General features: G+C 45.4%; 1 protein-coding gene and 1 long non-coding RNA gene across 6 annotated transcripts in view; one reads left to right on the top strand and one right to left on the bottom strand.

Moving 5' to 3' along the window:
• The window catches only part of EBF1 (EBF transcription factor 1), a 391,542-nt gene extending 377,402 nt beyond the window's left edge, over positions 1 to 14,140 (bottom strand). For 3 of the 5 annotated variants that reach the window (XM_027605968.1, XM_027605970.1, XM_027605971.1), the window contains exons 1-4: positions 13,953 to 14,122; positions 11,660 to 11,816; positions 11,055 to 11,118; positions 10,369 to 10,424 (exon numbers count right to left, since the gene is read on the bottom strand). In XM_027605968.1, the coding sequence (XP_027461769.1) occupies positions 10,369 to 10,424; positions 11,055 to 11,118; positions 11,660 to 11,816; positions 13,953 to 14,086 (411 nt within the window). In that variant the 5' untranslated portion in view covers positions 14,087 to 14,122. Of the gene's footprint in view, positions 1 to 10,368; positions 10,425 to 11,054; positions 11,119 to 11,659; positions 12,912 to 13,952 lie in introns of all 5 variants that reach the window. The other 2 variants (XM_027605969.1, XM_027605972.1) reach the window with 2 other exon arrangements.
• A 1,198-nt stretch (positions 14,141 to 15,338) lies between these two features.
• Positions 15,339 to 20,461, top strand: LOC113929237. The gene is made up of 3 exons (XR_003522134.1): positions 15,339 to 15,466; positions 19,506 to 19,610; positions 19,853 to 20,461. It is a non-coding gene; the product is annotated as an uncharacterized LOC113929237 (long non-coding RNA).
• The last annotated feature ends 890 nt before the right edge of the window (positions 20,462 to 21,351 follow it).

The following is a 21,351-nucleotide window of genomic DNA, read 5'->3' as shown; positions in this document are numbered from 1 at the left end:
CTCTGTCCCGTCAACCACATTATTATCATGCACAGCTTCGGATCAGTGTGTGAGATGAACTTCTGTTGTCAAGACAACCATAATTCTCCTTTCCATTCAGAATAAGATGAATCTAATCAATGAGGAGGAAAAACCCAGAAGGTTTAGCAGATTCAGATGCTAGTGATTTAAAATATAGAAAAGCACGTGGATCTGACTTTTAAATACGCATTTGTCACTTCATTTTACTACTTCCAGCCCCAACATTTAGTGTTCTAGAGATGAGTAGCAGAAAACAAGTGGGGGTATGGTTAATGAGTCCGTTCACTGTGTCTTCTTTGAGATGATTCATCAATCAGGGAAAATCCTTCTTCCCGCCTACAGGCTGAAAACATGTGCTCTCCAGGGTGTACACCCACCCAAACAGTAATACGCGTCGTCTGTGTGGGCTTAAGCCATAGAGTTATCTCCCTAAACTGAGAAGAATTAAATCTGACTCCCAAAATTTGGACTCCAAACCACTTCATCAGCCAATATGTCTTTGTCTGTTTTCAGTAATGTGCATACAAACATTTTGCTTAAAATCACCCTGAAGTTTCCCTGAGATGGCAGTTTCCTGGAAGATCTACACGTTAATACTGGGCCAAAGGAAAACATAGCTAGCTATTGGTAGAGCAATGCTCTACCTCAGGATATATTTTAACTAACTTAACACTGTATCACTGCATAATACAAACACAGCTTCAAATTATTAATAAAATTACTTTCACACATTCAGAGAACTCTCAATTTCTTGGCGACAAAACTATTTAAATTAACCAGAGACTATCCTTATTTAGTACACAGAGATGCTGCAGTAACTAACTTGTAGTTGGCTCTAATGTGCTTTGTTTATAAACCTGGGACTTTTAGAACCTGTAAAGGATCAAGACAACTTACGACACAGTGTATACAGACCCTAGAGCAGGCTCTGGGTATGACAATTAATTCCATTATAGAAGAAAAGTTGCAACAAATAAAAACATGATATAAGGTATAAGGAGAAAACCTTTCTCTACCATTGGCCCCTCAAAACCATTTTTTTATGGTTAGCCTACCATAACCCTGTATTTTTTAATGTTTTATTTTGACATAATTTTAGACTTACAGAAAAGTTGCAAGAATATACAAAGAATTACAAGATACTCTTTAACAAGATTCCTCAAATGTTTATACTTTACTAAATCTGCTTATTCTTTTCTATTTTTTTACTGAACCATTCATAAGTAAATTGCCGACATACCCTAAATACTTCAACATATATTTCCTTAAAACAAAGAATTCTCTCCCATAACCACAGGACAATTATCCAAATTAGAAAATTAGCACTGATTATACAATATAATAATCTAATCTACAGACTTTATTGAAATTCACCAATTACCCAATAATGTCCTTCACAGCAAAATAAATAAATAATAAATAAATAAATAAAAATTTTAAAACTCCAATACCAATCATGGCATTCAGTCGTCATATCTCCTTTAATACAGAACATTTCTGAATCTGTAGTTCATGACATTAACATTGTTAAAGAATACAAGCCAGTTCTTTTGCAGAATATCCTCAGTTTGGGATTGTCTGATGTTTCCTCAGACTTAGATTAAAGTTATACATTTCAGGGCTGGAATACCACAGATGTGATTCTGAGTTCTTCTCAGTGTATCAAATCACACTGTCAACTAGGTCCATTACTGGCAGTAAACTCAGACCATTTGGTTAAGGTGCTGCCTGCCATCCACCAGAGATCATCAGCCCGATTTCCCCACTGTAAAGTTACTACTTCACTTTATGTAATTCATAACTATCTTATGGAGAGATAATCTACATTATAGTAATATCATATTATCCCTAAAATTTTCATCCACTAGTTTTAGCCTACACTGATGATTCTTTCCTATATTCTTAAAAGACCTTTTTCAAATACCCAAGAAGTTGCTTTATTCAAGAAAATGTGTTGAGTAAATTGAAAATATTTTGAAAACCGAAAATTATATCTGCCTGCTTTATTTATTGCAATCACTGCTGAAATCAAAGAAACACTGTAAATAACTGATTAGGTCTCAAATATGGTGCTAAAACATTCTAAGCATGCATTTTTGTGAAATCCTATTTATCACTACATGTTTTACATGTTTTGGATGTTCTCTTAATATCACTGATAACCTCTGTTTCAACTTCAGTTTTTTGTCATGCTAAACTAATACAAGTAACTTGGTAAATATATTCAAAGATATTGGTAGGGTTTTCCTTCCCGTAAAAAAAAAAAAAATTGTGTTTTTTTTTTTTTTTAAGAGGAATGTGTATCAGTTACATCAGACCTTCTCACTTTGATTCTTTCTAGATGATATTATTTTTCTTGTGGCTGCTGGTTCCACCAAAATCAGTGGATCTGTGATGATATTCAGTGAAAGTCATGCCGCAATGCAGATATGCTCACAACTCCCCCAAACAGTAGATGATCCAGGGATGCCCAGGGATCCCATGTTTTTATCTTTAGTGACTGAACATCTTTCGTGGAAGGCCCAGGGCCTCCGTGATACATCTCTACCAAATGCCAAACTGCCACTTCACTCTGGCAGCAGTCAAATTGGAGAATCCTTCTCTAAATCAAGCATAGAAAAATAAAAGCATGAGTTTGGATTTGCTCAGAAATAGTTAAGAATTCCAGAAAGGAGTGGAAGCATAAAGTTTCTGCTCTCCCTCTTTTTGAGGCCTCAACAGAACAGTATTTTTTAGCACATAAACACAGAGAAAGAAGGGCTACTTCTATGACTTCTGAAATAAAAGCAAGAAAAACAGGGAGTCTTTTCACTCTCCTATGAAGTAGAACTAAAATCCTGGAAGTATAGTAAGCTAGAACCTCAGTGTAACAGAATCAGTTATAGAGTGGACCTCAGTCACAGGCAGATCTACTTCCAACCTCACCTATGCAGTATTTGTTACTGAAAAGCCTTCTTAACACACACACACACACACACACACACACACACACACACAGTATCACATAGAAGATATGGGCCAAGAAATCAACATTCCAATGAGATCCAAACTGGGAAAATATGATAAATTTATTTTGCTGAATATCTCTAAAACAGAGTGTCCACAATAAGACAGGCTTTTTAAAAATGTCACCAAGGTCTCCCTCCAGCTTACACACACATAACTGATGGCCACATATCAGTTCTTTACTGTCTACATTTCATACATATGTCAAGATGGGTTCACAGTTCAGCAAACCCAGACTTTAAGCCTAAAAGGAAAGGGATCTTCTAATAGCAACTTAGAAGTTTCTGCTTTTCTTACTAATTTAAATATGTGCCTCTGTGGGGTGTGAGTAAAGCTCGCTGAGACTGGATCAGCTGGGAGATCACAGATGCATATAAACAGCATTGACTCTTTTAAGTGAAACCATTTTAATAGACAGCTGGTTTAGGGCCCAGACAATGGAACACCAAGAAGAAGGCTTATTTTCATCCTCCATAGTAAATCATGTGTCTGCTTACTGTGAGGAAGGTAGTCTGCTATGAGAGCGACACAGACAACAGTGGTTTAAGTAAATCAATGTGTTTATCAGGAGTAAGGACCAGAGGCCTGTTACAGACATGGACAGGAGGGGGAGAGAAAACATATAAAATATATTATTAAATAAATGAATTGATGGCAAAGCAAGTTTGGGTTTTCCAAGGAAATAAAAATACAATATCAAGCAGAAAACAATATTGGCCTTAATTCTGCCAATGGCAAGTAAATCCCTGAAGGTGGCAGGAATACTTGTGCAGGAAGAAAGCTAAAAGAATAAACAGCCCTAACTTCATCTCAACTTTAAAAACCTGGTGAAACTGATAAAGAAGTTGTCAAAACTTGACCTATGTGGAGCAGATTTAGTTTCCTGATATACTAGCCACCCTTTCCTCAATGTCCTCTCCTCATAAGCAGAAAGAAAATATCAAAGTATTTTTAACACTCCATTAATTTTCAGATTGAATGTTTTTTCCAGAATAATTTTTTATAACTAACAAAAATGAGGAAAAAAATAGGAATTCTTAAACTTGCATATCCTTATGCAACAGCAGTACCTGAAGTTTAACTGTGAGAGAATAAAATGCCATCCATTTCAAATGCCCAAATATAAATCCACCTATACCGGTCTTTGAAAAGGAATAAATCAATCAATAGAGAAAATCTGCCTCGATGGCCACTGTTTTAGATGGCATCTTGTAAAATGTGGTTCATCCCTGCTTTTCTAAAATATCACTGAGTCTTAAAAGTTAATTGAAACTTACTATGGATAGAGACCACACAGAAAAAACGAAAAATACACAGTGAACACGCACCAAGATCACACTTCAATAGGATGCCAAAGGAAATACAGAGAATTGAGCATGGCTTTTCTTTGTTTACTCTTCTAATAGTTTTAACTCTTTGTGTTCTATGCCAAAATAAAGAGGGCAAGGAAAATAGTTTTGACTTTGTTTCTTCAAAATCCAAAAGGGTTTTAGGAACAAATGTTTTCATTAGAAGTCTTTTTTGGTTTACAACCAAACAATAGGAAACTTTTCATCATCATTGGAAGGAAGGAAAGAAGGAAGGAAGGAAGGGAGGGAGGGAAGGAGGGAGGGAGGGAGGGAGGGAAGGAAGGAAGGAGGGAAGGAAAAAGAAAAGAAAAGAAAAAAGAGGGAAAGAAAGAGAAAGGAAAGAGAAATGGGTTATCCATAACTAACAAAAACTCCTAATATTCCACTTAAGTAAAAGCAGTAACCTTGAGAATATGTTACTTTTATCTATGTACAAAATAAAGGCCAAACCTAATTTATCACCTTCAAGAATAAGTTCATGAATGTACACAGTACCTCCTTCAACCAGAAGTAAAATGTCCTCTAAATACAGACTGTCAACAAGCCTTTGATAGCAAATTACCAAGAATTGGAATGAATCAAAAAATAATATGAACACCTACAATATCAATGTACTAGAATATTAATCATTGCATTCGGTCATCAAGTTATATTGCTTGTCATTAAAAAAAAAAGTGCTAGTTTATGTGATCCCAGAAATTTCCAGTAGGTGAAGGAGCCCTAGTTAAAAATTAACCTGTGCCAAAGAAAATACTACAAATCTGACATTTCATAAACAATTGTGTCAAACAGCAATCCAACATTAATAGTGGGATAAAATAAAAAATTATTTTGCTTCAGTTAGCAGCTGGGCTACTGGTGAACAAATTATAAAGATGTAATTTCAGCTTAGCAGCTAAGAAGACCTGTTTTCAGAACTGAATTAGGAAAGTTGCAAAGGAATGATATCATATTCAGTATGCTGTTCAGTTACATCACAGCCCTGAATAAAAAGAGAATGTGTATCGAAAGCAGTTAGCTTTAGACTACATTTTTAATGTCTCAAAGAAATAAATTCCCTTATATTATTCAAGCACTAAGATAAAAACTGAATCACTCTAACAATCCCACATTATATTTCTTTTTCTAACAGTAGTAAGAGATATTTCACTCATACGATAACTACATTTACATCTATATTAGTAGACACAGCTGGCTTTGTGAACCCGATGGGATGATGATGACAATAATAATAATAATAATAAAATAATAATAATAATAATAAAATAATAATAAAAGCAGCTAATTTATTAAGCACTTAATATGTGCCAGTCACTATTCTAAGCATCTTATATGTATGAATTCATTTAATTGTCACAAAAGAGCTTCAAGGTAGGTGCTATCATTATTTCCATTAGTTTGATTCCAAATGCTTACATGCTTTAATTATTCACTGAGACCAAATCATTCTTGCTCAACAACTATATAAACAATTCACCAACATCCAAACACTCCTTCATTCCTCTCAGCAATATAAGTCAAGACAGAAGAACAGACTATTGGTGTAGTCATATGTGTTCGATAAATGCATCACTACTAATATGTTCGTTTTTAATGCTGTTCAAACATTCACATGGAAACAGCTCTAGCGTAAATATCCCTGAACAAATGGCTGTATATTATCCAGGAGGGAGCAGTTGGACCGCCAGACTGGGGAAGTACTAGGCCATCTGGCTCCGGCAATCTCTCCAAAACCATCAGCTTTGTTTTCACCCCCAGACTCCAAACAACACATTTTCCACTGTGATGAGTTTACATTTTCCCAAACACAGGTCCTGATCATGCATAAAAATTCCAAACTTCTTCATTCCTCTATGTGCAAGGAAATTTAAATCACCTGCATTTTTGACATGTTACCAAAGGAGAGCGAAAGCTGCTGAAATGTGGCTCCTGACTATAAACTTGCCTTTTTTGTTTGTTTGTTTCTCCAAATGTATGAAAGAACCTCCCTGCTGGCCACAGTGAATTCCTCTGGAACTTACTGATATACTAAAAATGTGTTTATCTACCAATGAAGAACCATGAACTGAAAGGGTTGTTAATCAAATCTACGTGGCTGTGGCAGGATATAATGAAACAATCAATAGGAAGAAATGTGCTTGCATCAATAACTTAAAGCACCGGGAATATCAAAATAAATATATAAAGAAGATTAGCTTGTAAGAGAAAGAAGACAGGGTTCTGATCATTGCACTTTGGCCTTCCCACCCACTATGCTAGGACCTTTTTAGGGTCCCCTTACCACATCACCTGCCTTCAAACCCATACATGACAAGGATTATGTGACTGTTATTTTCCCCTTTCCAAAAAAGAGCTTCTGTCTGCGGGCAGGAGTATTTTGTTTTTGATAACTTTATGGAATTTTGTACTCTTTGAATTATAAAAATGTCACTTTTTTTAAAGCAAGATGGTAGGAGGGAAGATAAGTTAAAGGCTTTTTTTTTTTTTAACTACTTAATGTTAACTCACCAAAGCAATCACATAACGTAATCATATTTCAAATACTACGTGAAAGTCTGAGATGAGGCACATTAAACATCAGACCTCCCCCACTGGGTTCATTTGAGCATCGGCTGTAGATGTTGTTTCTGAATGCAACAGCCATAAACTTCTGGATCCTACAGGCCTTTCTGCATGCTCACTAATGGAATACCAAAAACAGCAATGACACAAAAACAACCTATTTTTAGTCCAGCTAAACTTGGTTTTCAACAACCCTTCCCAAAAGCAAGCCTCTCATTTTCTAGTTGGTGGACGAATTTTTTAAATATCATCATATCCTTTGTGTTTTATGAGAGAGGCATAGGGATAAGGGGGCTCAGATCCTTACACACTGACTTGTAATAAAACTTCTCTTTCCTAGTTCAGTCCAAAAGTAAGAGTCATTACCCAAAATAGTGTAATGAGACACTTTGAAAAGGTGTGAAATACTGTGTCATATCAATACATCTTGGTTGATTGAGTACATTTCTGTTTGATTTCAATGCTGCTAACTCCACCCAAGTTAGGAACATTCTATGAAAATGTAGAGTGCACAAGTAGTTTTGGACTTGGTACTCTTTGAATTATAAAAATGATTCCCTGTGAGTTTTAACCCCAATTTCTGAGTCAAAGATAAGACATCACACCCATAAAGCTGCTTCTCTGATATGAAAAATGTTACAAACAAGCAGCTAAGAGAAGACACTTGAACTGTGACTAGGTATTCCCTCCAAAATTTAGGATGTGATTAGAATGCATCACATCACTGGAATTATCCCATTCTGTACTCTAAATATCAAAATCCTGAGTCTATCTGGAAGAATTTCACAGGGGAAAAAAATTGTAACATTTAATCAGTCAGCTTATGTCAAGTCTTACTTCTGATTGACAGGGTCACTGCATATTTAACAAAAATAAAACATTTAAGAAATTTTAAATCAGACTTGGTAGTTAATTATCATAGAATAATTTCAAGCTAGATGAGAATCCATTGTTTTACTCATTAAGACTAAAGTATAATAATTATGTCACAGCCAGGAAAAGTTATGCTTCTTCACACTGATCTGCTTTCTGAAGACTATTGTATTAACTGTGTCTACAAGAAGCTAACCTACTTCCCAAACTCTTACAGCACATAATCAACAAACAAACAAACAGATAATGGGCAGGGTTTGCCTTTCAAAGTGAAACCTACACAGACAATTATGAAAACAAATAGGTATGCCTCAAAAAAAAAATCCCTTTCTCTTGATATTTTTGGAATAAATTCAGATAGTTATTTAAACCTTTTTCATGTCACTCCCTACCAAAATATATAATTGCATACATTTATAATTTTAACTTTCAGTAAGATGTCACATCATGGCAAATGACTTTCTCATACCTGTTATTATTAAAAATAAACTGTATCTTGTTCTAGTCCCCCACCCCCAACTGATAGAATTTATAATACCATGCAGTCAAAGAATGCCATAAGCTGTAGTTGTTCTTAAGCTCTATGACCTTGTTAGTAAATGATATTTGAATGTATTGCTTTATAAAAATCAAAATTATTCCTCCACCATATGAGACTGTGTAAAGTCAGTTCATTTCATAATGGGAAAATCAGTTCTTGGTGGCACTTTTTGTTTAAGGGGTCTAAAAGTTTTGGAAGCAGTTAATCACTTCAAACATGTCCTAATTTTGCACTCCTCAAAATTGTTTGTTTCATAGTGCTGCCCATAATTTAATATTTAAGTGGCCAATGTTGCACAAGTATACAGGGCTTACAGACTGGTTTGTGGGGGATTTTTATCTTTTAAAAAGCAATTTCTAATAAATACATACGGAATATGTATTATAGTTCATACTTTCGCCCTCCCCCTTCCCTCTTTTCTTTCCTCTGATGAGAATGGCAGGAAAAGATATCTAGGGTATCAAAGACAATTTTTTTTAAACAAAACTCCACTTAAGATATTTTTGTTTTGATATAATAAAAATAACGTTACTGAAATCAGGCTTTTGTGTTTCTGCATGGCAGGGGAAAAAATTTTTTTAACACAATACAATGTGTCCAAATGAAAGGGAATTATCCTATGTAATAATCAAAATGAGTAATAAAGAAAATAAGACCAAGACTGAAAGTATAAATGTGAATTTACTCTGACCAATCAACCAAGAAATAAATCTTCAAAAAAGTCAAATATTTTAAGCAAATAACTTGAAATAGACTTCAGTAGGTATTTATTTATTATTTTTAAAACTACATTTCATACCCTCAGGTTTTCTACTTGGTTCACAATGAAATATGAGACTAACAATCAAAATTAGCTATTATTGGAAGGTTCTTACTGAATAGATTTTAAAACGTCTAACAACTTATGAATGTGCATTTTGTAGAACATATTTAAGCCATGTTTATCTAAAAATAATTTTTAAATATTCATGTATACTCTAATTTGAAAACTTCCAAGTCAGTATCTATGAAAGACGATCACCCTCCTTATTTTAAAGGAACTATCTTAAAATTGTAATCAAGCAAATAAGTTTTATTCCTCTTACTAAATTGGTGGTTAGTACACAATGCATAAGTTTGCTCTTTCTTCTAATTTCTTTCCCCCCACCCAATAAAGCTGGCTTCTTTTTTGTTACTAAGTGTTCCAACTACCTAAACAGCTACTTAATTCTGAAACTAAACTTTTTCTTAAAATTAAAAAAAAATAAAAGACTCCTGTGCCTCATTAAAACGTCAGGCCTCTTTTCTGACTCGGCTCATAATTGTATCTTTTAAACCATAACTCAACCTTAATGTACGCTGCTTGACACCCGCGTGTTGGGGAGTTGTAGAAAATGCCGTCCATGTACCTTTAAGACCACAAGCTCACTCATGCTGCCTGGCTTCTTGCCAAACTTGGAGGCAAAAGCAGGAGGATTTTTGCAAAATATCCTCTAACAATTGTCGCTCCCTCTTAATACTACCACCACCACCTCCTTTTGAAAAAAAATCTGTGGAGTGGGTCATCTGCGCTCTCAGCTCATCTCTCCATTCCTGAGTAAGATACCTAGCCCTCCACCCCCCACCCCCCACCCTTCCCTACCCTCTACCTCCCAGGAGTGGCCCGGAGGGTTCGGGTTTCACAAGTTCAGCCCACTCTACGCCACGGTCCCTGGGCACCTTTTGCGCCCCCTGGGTTTCCTCGGCCGGGTCAAAGGAAGTTCAGCACTTACTCTCCCCACTCAGCACCCTGGAGTCTTAATGCACAAGGCCTGCGTCTCCCTTGGTAGGAAAGAGCCTTCGAGCCATCTTCCGCACGCGGTGGGCGCTAGTGTGTGTCCCCGCGCTTGGAAGGCTGCGCTGAGAGTGAGGTCTCAGGTCCGCCCTGGTGTTGAGAGTTCGAGTCCCAGACCCCGCGCTAAGGAGTAGCCAGCTTCTTGACTCCCCCAAATTTCGAGGCCCTAGAGTCACCCCGCGGCGCGAAATTAAGAAACTTACTTGTTTTGTCATGGAGTCAATGAGGCGCACGTAGAAATCTTGCTCCGTCCTTATCCCTGGGGAGGAAGGGAGGGGAATAGGGGAACGAAGGAAAAGTAAGTGAGAGAGGATCTGCCGCAAAACAAAACAAACAAACAAACAAAGAATGGGGCTCCAAGGCGTATGCAATGCCTACAGTCCCGAAGAAGCACAGACAGGACACCACCACCCGCACTCTCCCCAGTGCCCAGAGAGGGGCCAGTCCCCAAGCACGGCAGCTGAGAATGTGGCAGGACCCCCACCTGGCTTCTCTCCCTTTTCTCGGAGGGAACCCCTCCGCGCGCTCTCTGGGACCCAGCAAGGCCACGACCGCTCTAGCACCCTGAGCCAGAAGGACTTAGGGCCTGGAGTGGGGGCTGAGCCACGAAAAAAGGCCTTCGGAATGGGAGGAAGAAAGAAAGTGGCCCTGCGAGGGCCGGGGCTCCACACCTGGTCCCAGGTGTGCTCCAGCCCACTACGGCCGCCTTCCGGCTACTCCGGGCCTCCTCAGGTGAAACCTCCTCAGGCGAAACTTAGGAGAGGCCGGGTTACCCCGAGGACGGTGGACGACTCTGCGTGCTCAGGGCTCTGGTCCACCTGCATCTTCCCGCGCACCCTGCCTCACCCAGGGCCCCGGGGCGCCGGCGCGGACCCGATCGGAGCCTCACCATTGCTGTAGAGGAGCTGAAGCCGGTAGTGAATCCCGTTATTGGTCTTTTCGCTGTTGGCTTCCTGGGTTGCAGCAGGACGCAAAGACACAACAAGAGACGCAGGAAAGAGGTCGGCGTGAGCGAGTGGACCGACTTCGAGGCAACTTTCCCGAAGACGGGACCCCCGTCCGGAAACCGGACAGGCCCGGGAGCAGCAGAAATTGCGGCCAACTGTGATCCCTCTGCCCGCCCTCACCCGACCCTTAATGCTCCCTCTTCCCTTCCAGAAAATTCCGCGGGGCCTGGGGGCTCGGGCCTGGGCCAGCAGAGGCAGGAGCCGCGCGTGGTCGCGCGGTTGAGGGCGGGTTCATCCCAGTCGCCCTTGACTCCGGAGTGCGAAGCCGGGCTCGCCTCTCTCCAGCTCTGGGGCTCCACGCGAACTTTTTTGGAGCAGAACCTCAAGGATGAGGAGCCCGGGTTCGCCCAGGACGGGAAGTGGCTTGGGGGACCCCGCTCAGGAGTGTGTTATGGATGCTTTGCCCTCGCCGAGGAGCGCGCCTCGCGAAGCGGCTGGGCCTGCTCCCCGGTCGGGGGCGAGGGGCAGCGGCGCTGCGCCCACTTACTTTTTCCTTCTCCACGAACCCCACAAAGGCTGTCCTCTCGATCTCCACGGGCTGGCCCTGTCTGTCGTAGAGGGCCAGGACGAAGTGGAAGAAGTTGGATTTCCGCAGATTGGAAGGCGGCTGCTTCTCAAAGTGAGCCCGGGCCAGACCCACCCCGCTGTGGCCAAAGACGCAGAGTTAGACGGCTAAGCGGGACACCGACGCGCGACCCTTTGTCACCCCTTACACACGCGAGAACCCTCAAACATCAACCTCCTCTACCCCCCCAGGACACCCAGTGGGCGCCCTACACTCCCCCTCCGGCGCCCCGGGCCCACCCGGCGGCGGGACATGCGTGCTCTCGCGTGTCCAATCCTCCCGCTGAGCACAGGGCGCGCCCCCCGAACTCGCGGAAGAGCCCGGGAAGTTTTGTTTGGGTTTTGCGCAGGAGATAAAACCCCGCAAGCATTTACTCCGACCCGACACGCGCTGCGTGGGAAGGAAGAAAAGTGGAGGTGGATGCGGTGAACCCGCGTTCGCGGAATACAGCTGGTCGTTTATAACTTGGGAGGGAGGGGAGCATGGGAACTGGTCCCCGCCACCCCCACGAATCTCCCACCTCAGCTTAGAGGGCAGGTGAGGATGGATGGGGAACAGGCTCAGCTTCTTGAAGCCGAAGCCATCCTCCAGGAAACCTCAAGTGCCCCCGCCAAGCGCGGACGCTAGGTCTCGGGAAACCGCATGCCCCCTCCCCAAATAAAGCAAGTGAAAAAAAGGATCTGAGGGTGGGGGACTCAGAGCTGTCAGGGGTGGTCGCTGTGGAACAGGGAACTGGGGGTGTTTTTAAAAGACCAGTCCTGACAAAGTTTCGCTGCTCCACAGAAATCCTCACACTCAATTCCAGAAATCCTATGGACCAGGGGCGCCGACTGAGCGCGCCCGCGGGGGAACTGGAGGCTCGGGTGCCAGGGGCGCCGGGAGGCCACTAACAACCCGACCTGCCCAACACAAGGGCGCGCTCACACACACGCACACGCACACATACACACACTCTTTCGCTTCCCAACCCAGTTACCCAATTCACTCTCACTACTAACCACCCCCATCCTTGTACTCAGCGGGGATGGGAACAGGGTTGCAGGCACTTGTCCCCTGCCCGGAGAAGATGAGGATGAGGTAATTAGTCATCTTCCTTTTTCCCCTTCCGCCCTCTCGGAGTCCGATAGGGCTAGGGGCCGTCAGATCTCCTACTCCCCCAAGCCCAGCTGGTGGTCTGGAAAAAAAAAGACCATTTCTCACTTGGGACCAGGAGTCCCCGGAAAGTGTGATAAGAACGCCCAGAAAAGTTCCCGCACGTCAATCTCCAAGGGCAGTGCCTCCAGACCACACAGTCCAGCATCTCAGGAACTGAGTGGGAGAGGGGCTGTAAGGGACCATGGTGACAGAGGGTGGGGAAGACTTTTAGGAGATGTCAGAATTAAAGTTGGGAGTTGCTGTTCTACCGGTGAACTGAGAAAAACTGAAAGCTAGAAAGAGGGGGACGGAGAACCAGACTAAAGAATTAAGAGAAGGTTCTGGGGAGATATGGAGAGAGAAAAGAAGAGAGAAAGGAGGTAAGGGAAGGCGAAGAGAGGAGGGAGGAGTGAAGAAAGAAGGGGAAGGAAAGAATGAAGAAAGGGAGGATGGAAAGAGGGAAGAGAAGGAAGGAAGGAAAGGAAAAGAGAAAAGGAAAGGAAGGAAAGAAGGAGGAAGAAAGGAAAAAAGGAAGGAAAGAGGAGGAAGGAAGGAAAGAAAGAAGAGGAAGGGAGGAAAAGAAGAGGAAGGGAGGAAAAGAAGAGAAGGAAAAAAGTTTAGAAAGGAGGGAAGAAAGAAAGAAAAAAGGAAGGAAAGGAAGGAAGGAAAGAGAAGTGAGAAAGAAAAGAAAGAAAAAAGAAAAGAAAAGTAAGGAAGGAAAGTAAGAAAAAGAAAGAGAAGGCAGCCAGCCGGGAAAGAAAGAGCAATCACATAAAAACACAGATATCCAACATCGTGCTGGTGAGACGCCTCTTCTGGCTTAAAATGAAATGAAAACAGTCACAGGCGAAGCAGGGGGAAAGTGCCGGCAAAGCGTGGGCTCTTCGCAAGCAGCTCCCGGCTCTCTCCGGCCGCAAGCGACCAAGGCAGCGCGGCCGGGGAGCGCGGAGCCCCGGAGGCGAGCAGAGCGGAGCGGCGGACTCTCGAGCGCGGCCCAGCCCCGCAGCGGCCGCCGCCACCGCTTCCCCGCTCTTCTGCTTGCGGCTCGCCTCCCCGGCCGCGGTCCCCGAGCGGTACCCACCTCTGCGCCGCCGTGTTGGCGTCCAGCACCCCGGCGCCCTGCATCCACGTCCGCACCGCGTTCATGCCGCTGCCCAGCGGCTCTTCCTTCATGCTGCTTCCACTCCGTTGGATGCTTTCCTGAATCCCAAACATGAAAACAACCTTTTCTTGTGGAAAATCTCCTCCCCCTTGAAAATATTGAAAAAAAAAAAAAAGGAAAGAAAAACGCCAGCCACAGATTTTTTTTTTTTTTTTGAGACGATGAACTCGTGCTAGAAGATCAAGGCGGGCTGGAAAGCAAATTTTTAAAAAATGTAAACCTTCGCTCAAAACTGAGCGATAACCCGAAAAAAAAGGAGAGAAAAAAAAAGAAGGGAAAATCCAACGAAAAGACCAAAATAAAAAAATAGAGATGTATGCTTGGCTGTTGGGGGTTGTTTGGTTGGTTAATTTTTGGTTTGGGTGCTTTTTTTTTGCTTTTTTTTTTTTGCTTTTTTTTTTTTTTTTTTTTTTTAATGATCACAGGCCGGTGGAGGACAGGAGGGGCTGGAGTTTCCTTTTGTAGAGGTACCCTTCACTTGAAGAAGCAGGAAGAAAAAAAAAAAGCCCTGATGGCAATTTAAGAAACAATAGACTCAACTCGCGCTGCCGGCTTTGCTACTTCAAGTGTCATTTTCCACAACCAGGCAAGTTTTTTCCTCTCTCTCTTTTTTTTTTTCCTCCTTCTCTCCCAACCAAAGATGTTTCTTTCCTTTCAGTGCGTATAGATGAGGAGGACGCTGGTTGCCGTAGACAGATACACCAGAGAGGGAGAGTGGGGTGGGGGGAAGGGGGGGAGAGAGGGAAAGAGGAAGGGGGGGAGGGAAGGACAGAGAGAGAGAGAGAAAGAGAGAGAGGAGAGGGAGAAAGAGAGAGGGGTGGACCCTGCTGGATGGAGATTCTGTTTTCTCCTTGCTAAAATAGAAGTGATTTGCAGGCTTTCCCTATGGAATCCAGTTTGACTCTCCCCAGAGCTAAACACAGGCACACTAACCCCAAAGGGAGGAGGCGGAGCTCACGCCTCACAGGCCTGCCCCTTCATTTGCATAACGTCATCCTTCCGCCTCGCTGCAGCCAATCGCGGCTCAAGGAGCCTGCTGGCTCGCAGCGCTGGGCCACGCTCCCTCATTAACATCCCTCTCCGGGTGGCGCAGGGGAGCTAGCCAAAGTTCCTCGCAAAGTGGCGAGCGAAGGATCGCTGAACACCGGCGTCTATGCTGGGGAAGAGCTGGGCTGAGCTGGGCAGAGCCGGGCTGGAGAGGGGAACAGACGGAAGGGAAGGGCGATATTTTTCTCAGGGATTTGAGCTGGGGTCTGCATCCTGGTCGTTGCGGTCCATTTAGCATCCTCGCCACGCCCTGAGCGCGCTCGCGGTGCACTGGCTGCGCCCTCCCAGGGCTGATGCTGCGTCCTGCTCCGCTGTTCTGGGACGTCGGGGGCAAAAGTGGAGGAGACGGGAGAGTCCGGGCAGAAAAAGCAGGACGCGCGTCCCAGGTGCCCACCTCTTCGCTTTGAGGAGGGGGTGGTGGGGTGGAAAAATGGGTGCTCGAGGGTGGGGCGGGAGATCGCGGAGGGTACTTTTCTCCACGCCGGAGAGGTGGGTGAATCCTGGGCCTCGGCAAGCGAGGCTCTGTGGGTCCTCCAGGGAGTAGGGAGATCCGGACTCTGCCCGTAGTCTGGCTTCTGAAATAGTTCTCGCTCAGACGCTAGTCTCAAGACCGCCGGTGTTAGGCACTATCCTCAACAAGCTCACCTATCTCGAGTAATCCGCGGGATATGTGGACGGTGGACTGAATGCTGTCACGGAGTTAGATCGGGATGCATTTTAAAATTTATTCAGATTCAATTCCCAACCCCTCACCCCTGCGCCAAAGTGTTTTTTTCTTTAGAGTGACTACCAAAGCAACAACGTCTCTGATTAGTTTGTTATTTGATGTAGGATTTCTCTCTTCCTCATTCTTTCTGTTACAATGGGGACTTGAACAAACCCTCCCCAACTTCTGCTCCTATCAGCTGTCCAGAAAGTGAGAGTGAGTTAAGAAGGTGGGGGATGGGGGTAGGAGAGAGGGAGAGAGAAATGGTCTACTATTTCAGACCTTTCTTTATATATGCTTATGGCTGGCAAAGAAAATAGCTGGAAGTTTCTGGGTAATGTGCCCCATCATTTTTTAGCAGGTTGTAACCTCTAATAAGCACATGGTGAACTGTTTCATTGCCCTCAAAGGAACTCCCTGACTGCAGCCAAATCTGCCAAGGACTCCTTAGGGGAAATTCTCTGCCAGAAGTCCAGGTCCCCTTTCTGCTGGCCTTTCTTGGCCCTTTGATTTAGGAAGCTCATGGGGTCAGTGACGGAACAGTACACATGCCCATGTTGAATGGATGGAGACAGGCAAGAATTACGCTTTGTGCTCTTGGCAGAGCAGGAAAGTGAGAGCCACTTCCTGATTCCTAAACTGGGGGGGGGGGGACTGTCTCAGGCTTGTGAATACATGGCCACTGTCCTCAAACACTACTTTATCTCTGTGCATTAATCCTGTCCAGCTCCCATACCATTTAATCTGGACCACTAATGTGCTGAGTACTTTGTCCCTGGTAATAATTTATAATTAATTCGATCTCCACCAAGACACTCCTGAAGAGATCTGTCTGAACCATCAGGATCCCCATAGCATCTAGCAGAGTTCCTGGCACACAGCACGTGTTCAGGATGGTTATGTTGGTGGGGAGATTGGAGGGATTATAGGTGTGTGGGGAGAGGAAAGGGGGAGTTGGACCTTCTCCATCTCTATAGAATTTAAATGCATAATTGAAACTGAACCTGCTGAAAACTTCCTGAAACTCCAAGCTTAACCTCCAAGGCCCAACGTGTCCCTAGAGCCAATCCCTTCCCCTGCCTGGACCATCCCCCGCCTTCTCTAAGGGGATCCTTCAAGCAAGGGGGACCAGGAGGCAGAGGCTACCCTTCTATAAATGAGTCCCAGATAGCCATAGTAAAAGACTCAAGCCTCCCTCTCCTTAATTGTCTGAGCCACCATTTTACTCTCTAGTGAAATATATTCAGGACTCCAAGTTGAGTCTGGTGAAGTACATACTCCAGTGACGAGGAACACCCATTGTGATGGGGATCAGATCACTGCCAAAGGGAAGCAGCAAAGGTGCCAGAGAAAGGAGGAACACAGCGACTCTGAAGACCAGGGTCAGTGTGAAGCACCCAACAGATGGATTTCTAGGGGGTCAGGCAGAATCAAGAAGCCCTCTGCAAATGTTGTGTTTTTTGAGGGGCCTGGAGCTGCCTGTTGCAAAAGGGAAATTGGCCCAGAGAAAGAAGACTTCAGCAGCCCAATTCCTGCCCCAATGTAGGTAATCTCCAGAAACTAGATAAGAGGGAGGCAATCTCCACATCTGCCAGGTCACTGAAGGAGGAAAAACAAAAGAGGGCAGGAATATTTTGATAAGACTAATTCCCTTTGGCTGTGCAGAAGCAGCAGAAACCTCACCTGGAATGGTGAGTGACTTTCTTTTAATCAAGCAGAGTGTATTCATAGCTTTTCTTCTGGATGTCCTAGTGCTTTCAACCTGGCTTTCTCACCCAGTAATAAATGTTTCAGTGGGAAGGAAGCTAAAGAGAAGGTAGAAAAGAGACAGAAAGGGTGAAGGAAAACTGGGAACAACACCTAGGCCAGCAGAGTAGTAAGTTTTTGTGGATTTCCTCTGGTGAATATTGAACTAACAGTTGCAATTTTTAAACTTTGAAAAATTCCTTAAACACTTGTCAATCTTCCCTCATGTGGGGTTAGCATCACCTCCAGAAGGCCAAGCATGTGTGTGGAGGGGTACTGTAAAGTTGTACTGAGACCAACTTCATCTTTTTAATATTATAGTCACTTCTCCTGTGAAGAAAAATACTGTATGTATAGCATTGCCTAGGCTTTATAGAATATGTGTGATATGACTTTAGGGTGGTTTATAACAGTAATCCCCAAATCCCCCTCATCAGCCTAATCCAGGGGGTAATGCAGATTTCCAGGCCTTGTCCAGACCTGCAGAATTGGGGAGGAAAAAAGTGAGGGGGGGGGAAACCTATGCATAAGAAAAATATACAGCAAGATGCATTTGTATGTGGATGAAGCAATTGGAAAGGATTGATATTTCCCCTTGAGTTAAGTGTCCCGCTGAGCTTCTCGGAGTTTCTTCCGAAGTGAGGGTTAGCGTCCGCTCCCTCCCTCTTCAGTGCTCCAAACAGTAGTCGGGGCTCACCAGGCCTCAGGGTCTCCTAGCGTTGGAGGAAGCTCAGACCCGGTGAGCAAGACCACCCTCCACCCCGAACTTTGAAACCTTCTCACTCTTGGCTATCCCGACCCCCTTAAGTCACAGGGAAATCATTTCCCTTTCCCGAAGGGCATCAGTTGCCTCATAACTTCCGGGAGGCGCAGGTGGGAACACACATGTCCCTCATACCGCCCAAAAAAGAGCAGAAACGAGATTAATACAGCCGAACCAGAACTAGCGGGACGTCCCGGGGAAAGAGAGAATCTTCTCGGCTCGTCCGCCCCCAGGAGGCCAGACTTGGGACTTGTCACTTAGAAAATTCCCTCCGTCTACGTTTCCCTTCGGAAGACGCGCCCCCAGAAGGGCCGCCTGCCCGGGGAAATGCCCCCTTCCTTTGGCGGCTAGTCAGAGACCCTTGAGAGCGAGACTGAAGAAAAGACGCCTCCTTCGGTGCCAGGAAGACGGGAAAGGGAAAGATGGGGCGATGAAGGCCAAAGGCTCCAAGTCCCTTCGCAGGCGGCAGCTCCGAAGGCGTCGTCTGGCGGCCCGAAGTCGCAGCCGGGCTGGGCAGGGGCCAAAGCGCCGCCCGCAGGAGGAGAAGGCGCGGGGCGCTGGGGGAGTGAGGCCCCGAGCGGGGCGCAGCTTGCCCGGGCTCCTGAGCCGCGCCCAGACGCCGGTGGGAGCTGCCCCGCCACCCGCGCGCGAAACCCTGCCGCTGCCCCTCTAAGACCTTTACCTGCTGCCCTCGGAGAACGTGTAAGAGCAGCAGGCCACGGTGCCCCCCGGAAATCCGTCTGTCCTACCTCCTTGCTCTCAGGCTTCTCTGGCAAGCGGTAAAGGGAAGGGGGACATTCCTTCCGACCCTGATGCCTCTTTCAGACACACACACACACACACACACACACACACACACACACACACACACACACACACACACACACACACACCAGTGCTGCAGAGGCGGCCGGGTTTGCTCGCCCAGTCTGACATTTCCAGTCCCTGGGAACGCGCGTCTCCCCATAGTACAGGCAGGGAAACTGAGGCCTAGAGAGGGACGAAGACACCCACAGACAGCTAGGACAAGAGCTTGGGGCAAGAAGCTTAAACAAACCTTTCCCGGATCGAGCCTGCGGACTCGCTTGGGTTTCCCCTGGGGCGGTCCCCAGACAATAATAGATACCATTTGTTGAAGGCTTTACGGGCATAAACTCACTGAATTCCCACAAGACAAAGAAGGCAGGTAAGATTGCTCCCCTTTTTACAGGTGAGGAAACTGACGGCTTGTGATTGAAATGAAACAACCTGTCCCCCGCCTTACTGCGAATAAAATCGCCCAGCCCAAATTTCCCGTCGGCGTCCCTCGCGTAAGGTACAAACCACCCACCCAGCCGCGGCGCATTTATCTCTGGAGTTTGCCTTGCTACCCCGCCTTCCGCACAGGGCTCTCGAGCCCCTGGGCATCCCGGCTGACAAAGGAGCATGGGCGCAAGTTGCGTCCGACGGCAGGCAATAGAAGGGAGAGAGGAGGGGGAAAGGGTTCTGAAAAGTTCTAATGCGTGGGCTGGATGCGCATCCCCGGGGCCAGATACCGACACGCGTCTTTCCCGGCAGTTCCAGACCCGGCGGGCGAGCGTGGTGCTAACTCCAGCCCTGGCTCTGCCGCGCTTGCTATGTGACCTCCAGTCAGCCGCTTCTCCCAGTCCTAGCCGAGGTCTTAGAGCTCCGGCGCCTGCAGAGTCGCCTACTTGATATAGACTAAACAAGACTTTCCGGGGATGCCTGCGACACCCATCAGAGGGCAGAAATCTGTACACCTGCGGATGCACTTTCATAGAGGAAGACCATATGGCCTTGGCATGACCAACGACATCTAAAAACTAAAATTACTCTGAGCTGGAAGAATACAGTTGGAGACACAGCCGGAAAGGCTCTCCCAATCCGAGGCTGTCCTGGGGCGCGACCCATACCCCACCCTTGGCCCTTCCCCCACAGTCCTCCAACCTTCTTGCTTGGAGTCTGATCAGCGAAGGGCCCTCGCTCCTGCTGCGGAAGGAGGCTCCAGGATGCGAGAAGGGAGCATTCCGCTGTTTAGAAATTAGTATCTCGGGGCGCCTGGGTGGCTCAGTCGTTAAGCGTCTGCCTTCGGCTCAGGTCATGATCCCAGGGTCCAAGGATCGAGCCCCATATCGGGCTCCCTGCTCAGCTGGAAGCCTGCTTCTCCCTCTCCCACTCCCCCTGCTTGTGTTCCCTCTCTCGCTGTCTCTCTCTGTGTGTGTCAAATAAATAAATAAAATCTTAAAAAAAAAGTATCTCTTCAGTAGTGCAAACTCAAAAGGAAGAAACTGAGGCCTGCGGGGATTTGGAGGCGAAGAGAGGGAGACATAGGCCTCCTTGCTGAGAGGAAAGTAGGAGAAGAAAGTGGAAGTTTTGCAGAGGAGCTCGAGATGCCTGGGTCACAAAAAGTTCACACTTGTATTTTCTTTGAAGCACAGTCCATTAGATATTTACGCACCGTTTGACCCTTCGAGGTCTTTGTTGGCCACCGAGATGCGAGATGAGTGTGATGTGAGCGTGCAAATATGTTTGTATAAAGGAAGAGTGGATGAATGTTTGTGGGCCTGGGTAGTACCTAGGAGTGTGTGCCAGTGACAGCGCGCACTTGGGTGCATGTGTGCACATGTGCTAGAGCAGGATTGTCTCACACCACCGTGAGTACACGTGAGCATGTGTAAAGTGCGTGCATGTGTTACGTGTAGATGTGTCTCATTTATGTGAGTGTACGTGTGCAGAAATACTATGCGTGCAAGAGCATCGTACACTTGTGTATGAGCCTGAGCTTACACGTGGTTCGTTGGTCCATGTGTGCATGTGAAACCCAGCAAAGAAGTCCCCAAAATCTCAGGTCCCGTCAAAGGAACGGCATAGGCAGGAATGCGGACCGAGCACCCCAAGGCAGGAGTCGAAGTGCTGCTCCTTCGGCCTGCAGGTAGCAGGGAGCCGCCTACCGGGCGCGGGACTGGCCGGGAGGCCGTGGGTTAGCGCCCAGCTCGGCTCCGGGCAGGCGAGGCAGGTTCCCGCTGGGGCCCACAAATTACGCAGACTGCGCTCGC

This window comes from Zalophus californianus, chromosome 5 (assembly GCF_009762305.2).
Source record: "Zalophus californianus isolate mZalCal1 chromosome 5, mZalCal1.pri.v2, whole genome shotgun sequence".
Lineage (NCBI taxonomy): Eukaryota > Metazoa > Chordata > Mammalia > Carnivora > Otariidae > Zalophus > Zalophus californianus.
Note: the sequence above shows the minus strand (reverse complement) of the source record. Positions and strands in the feature narration are given on the sequence as shown.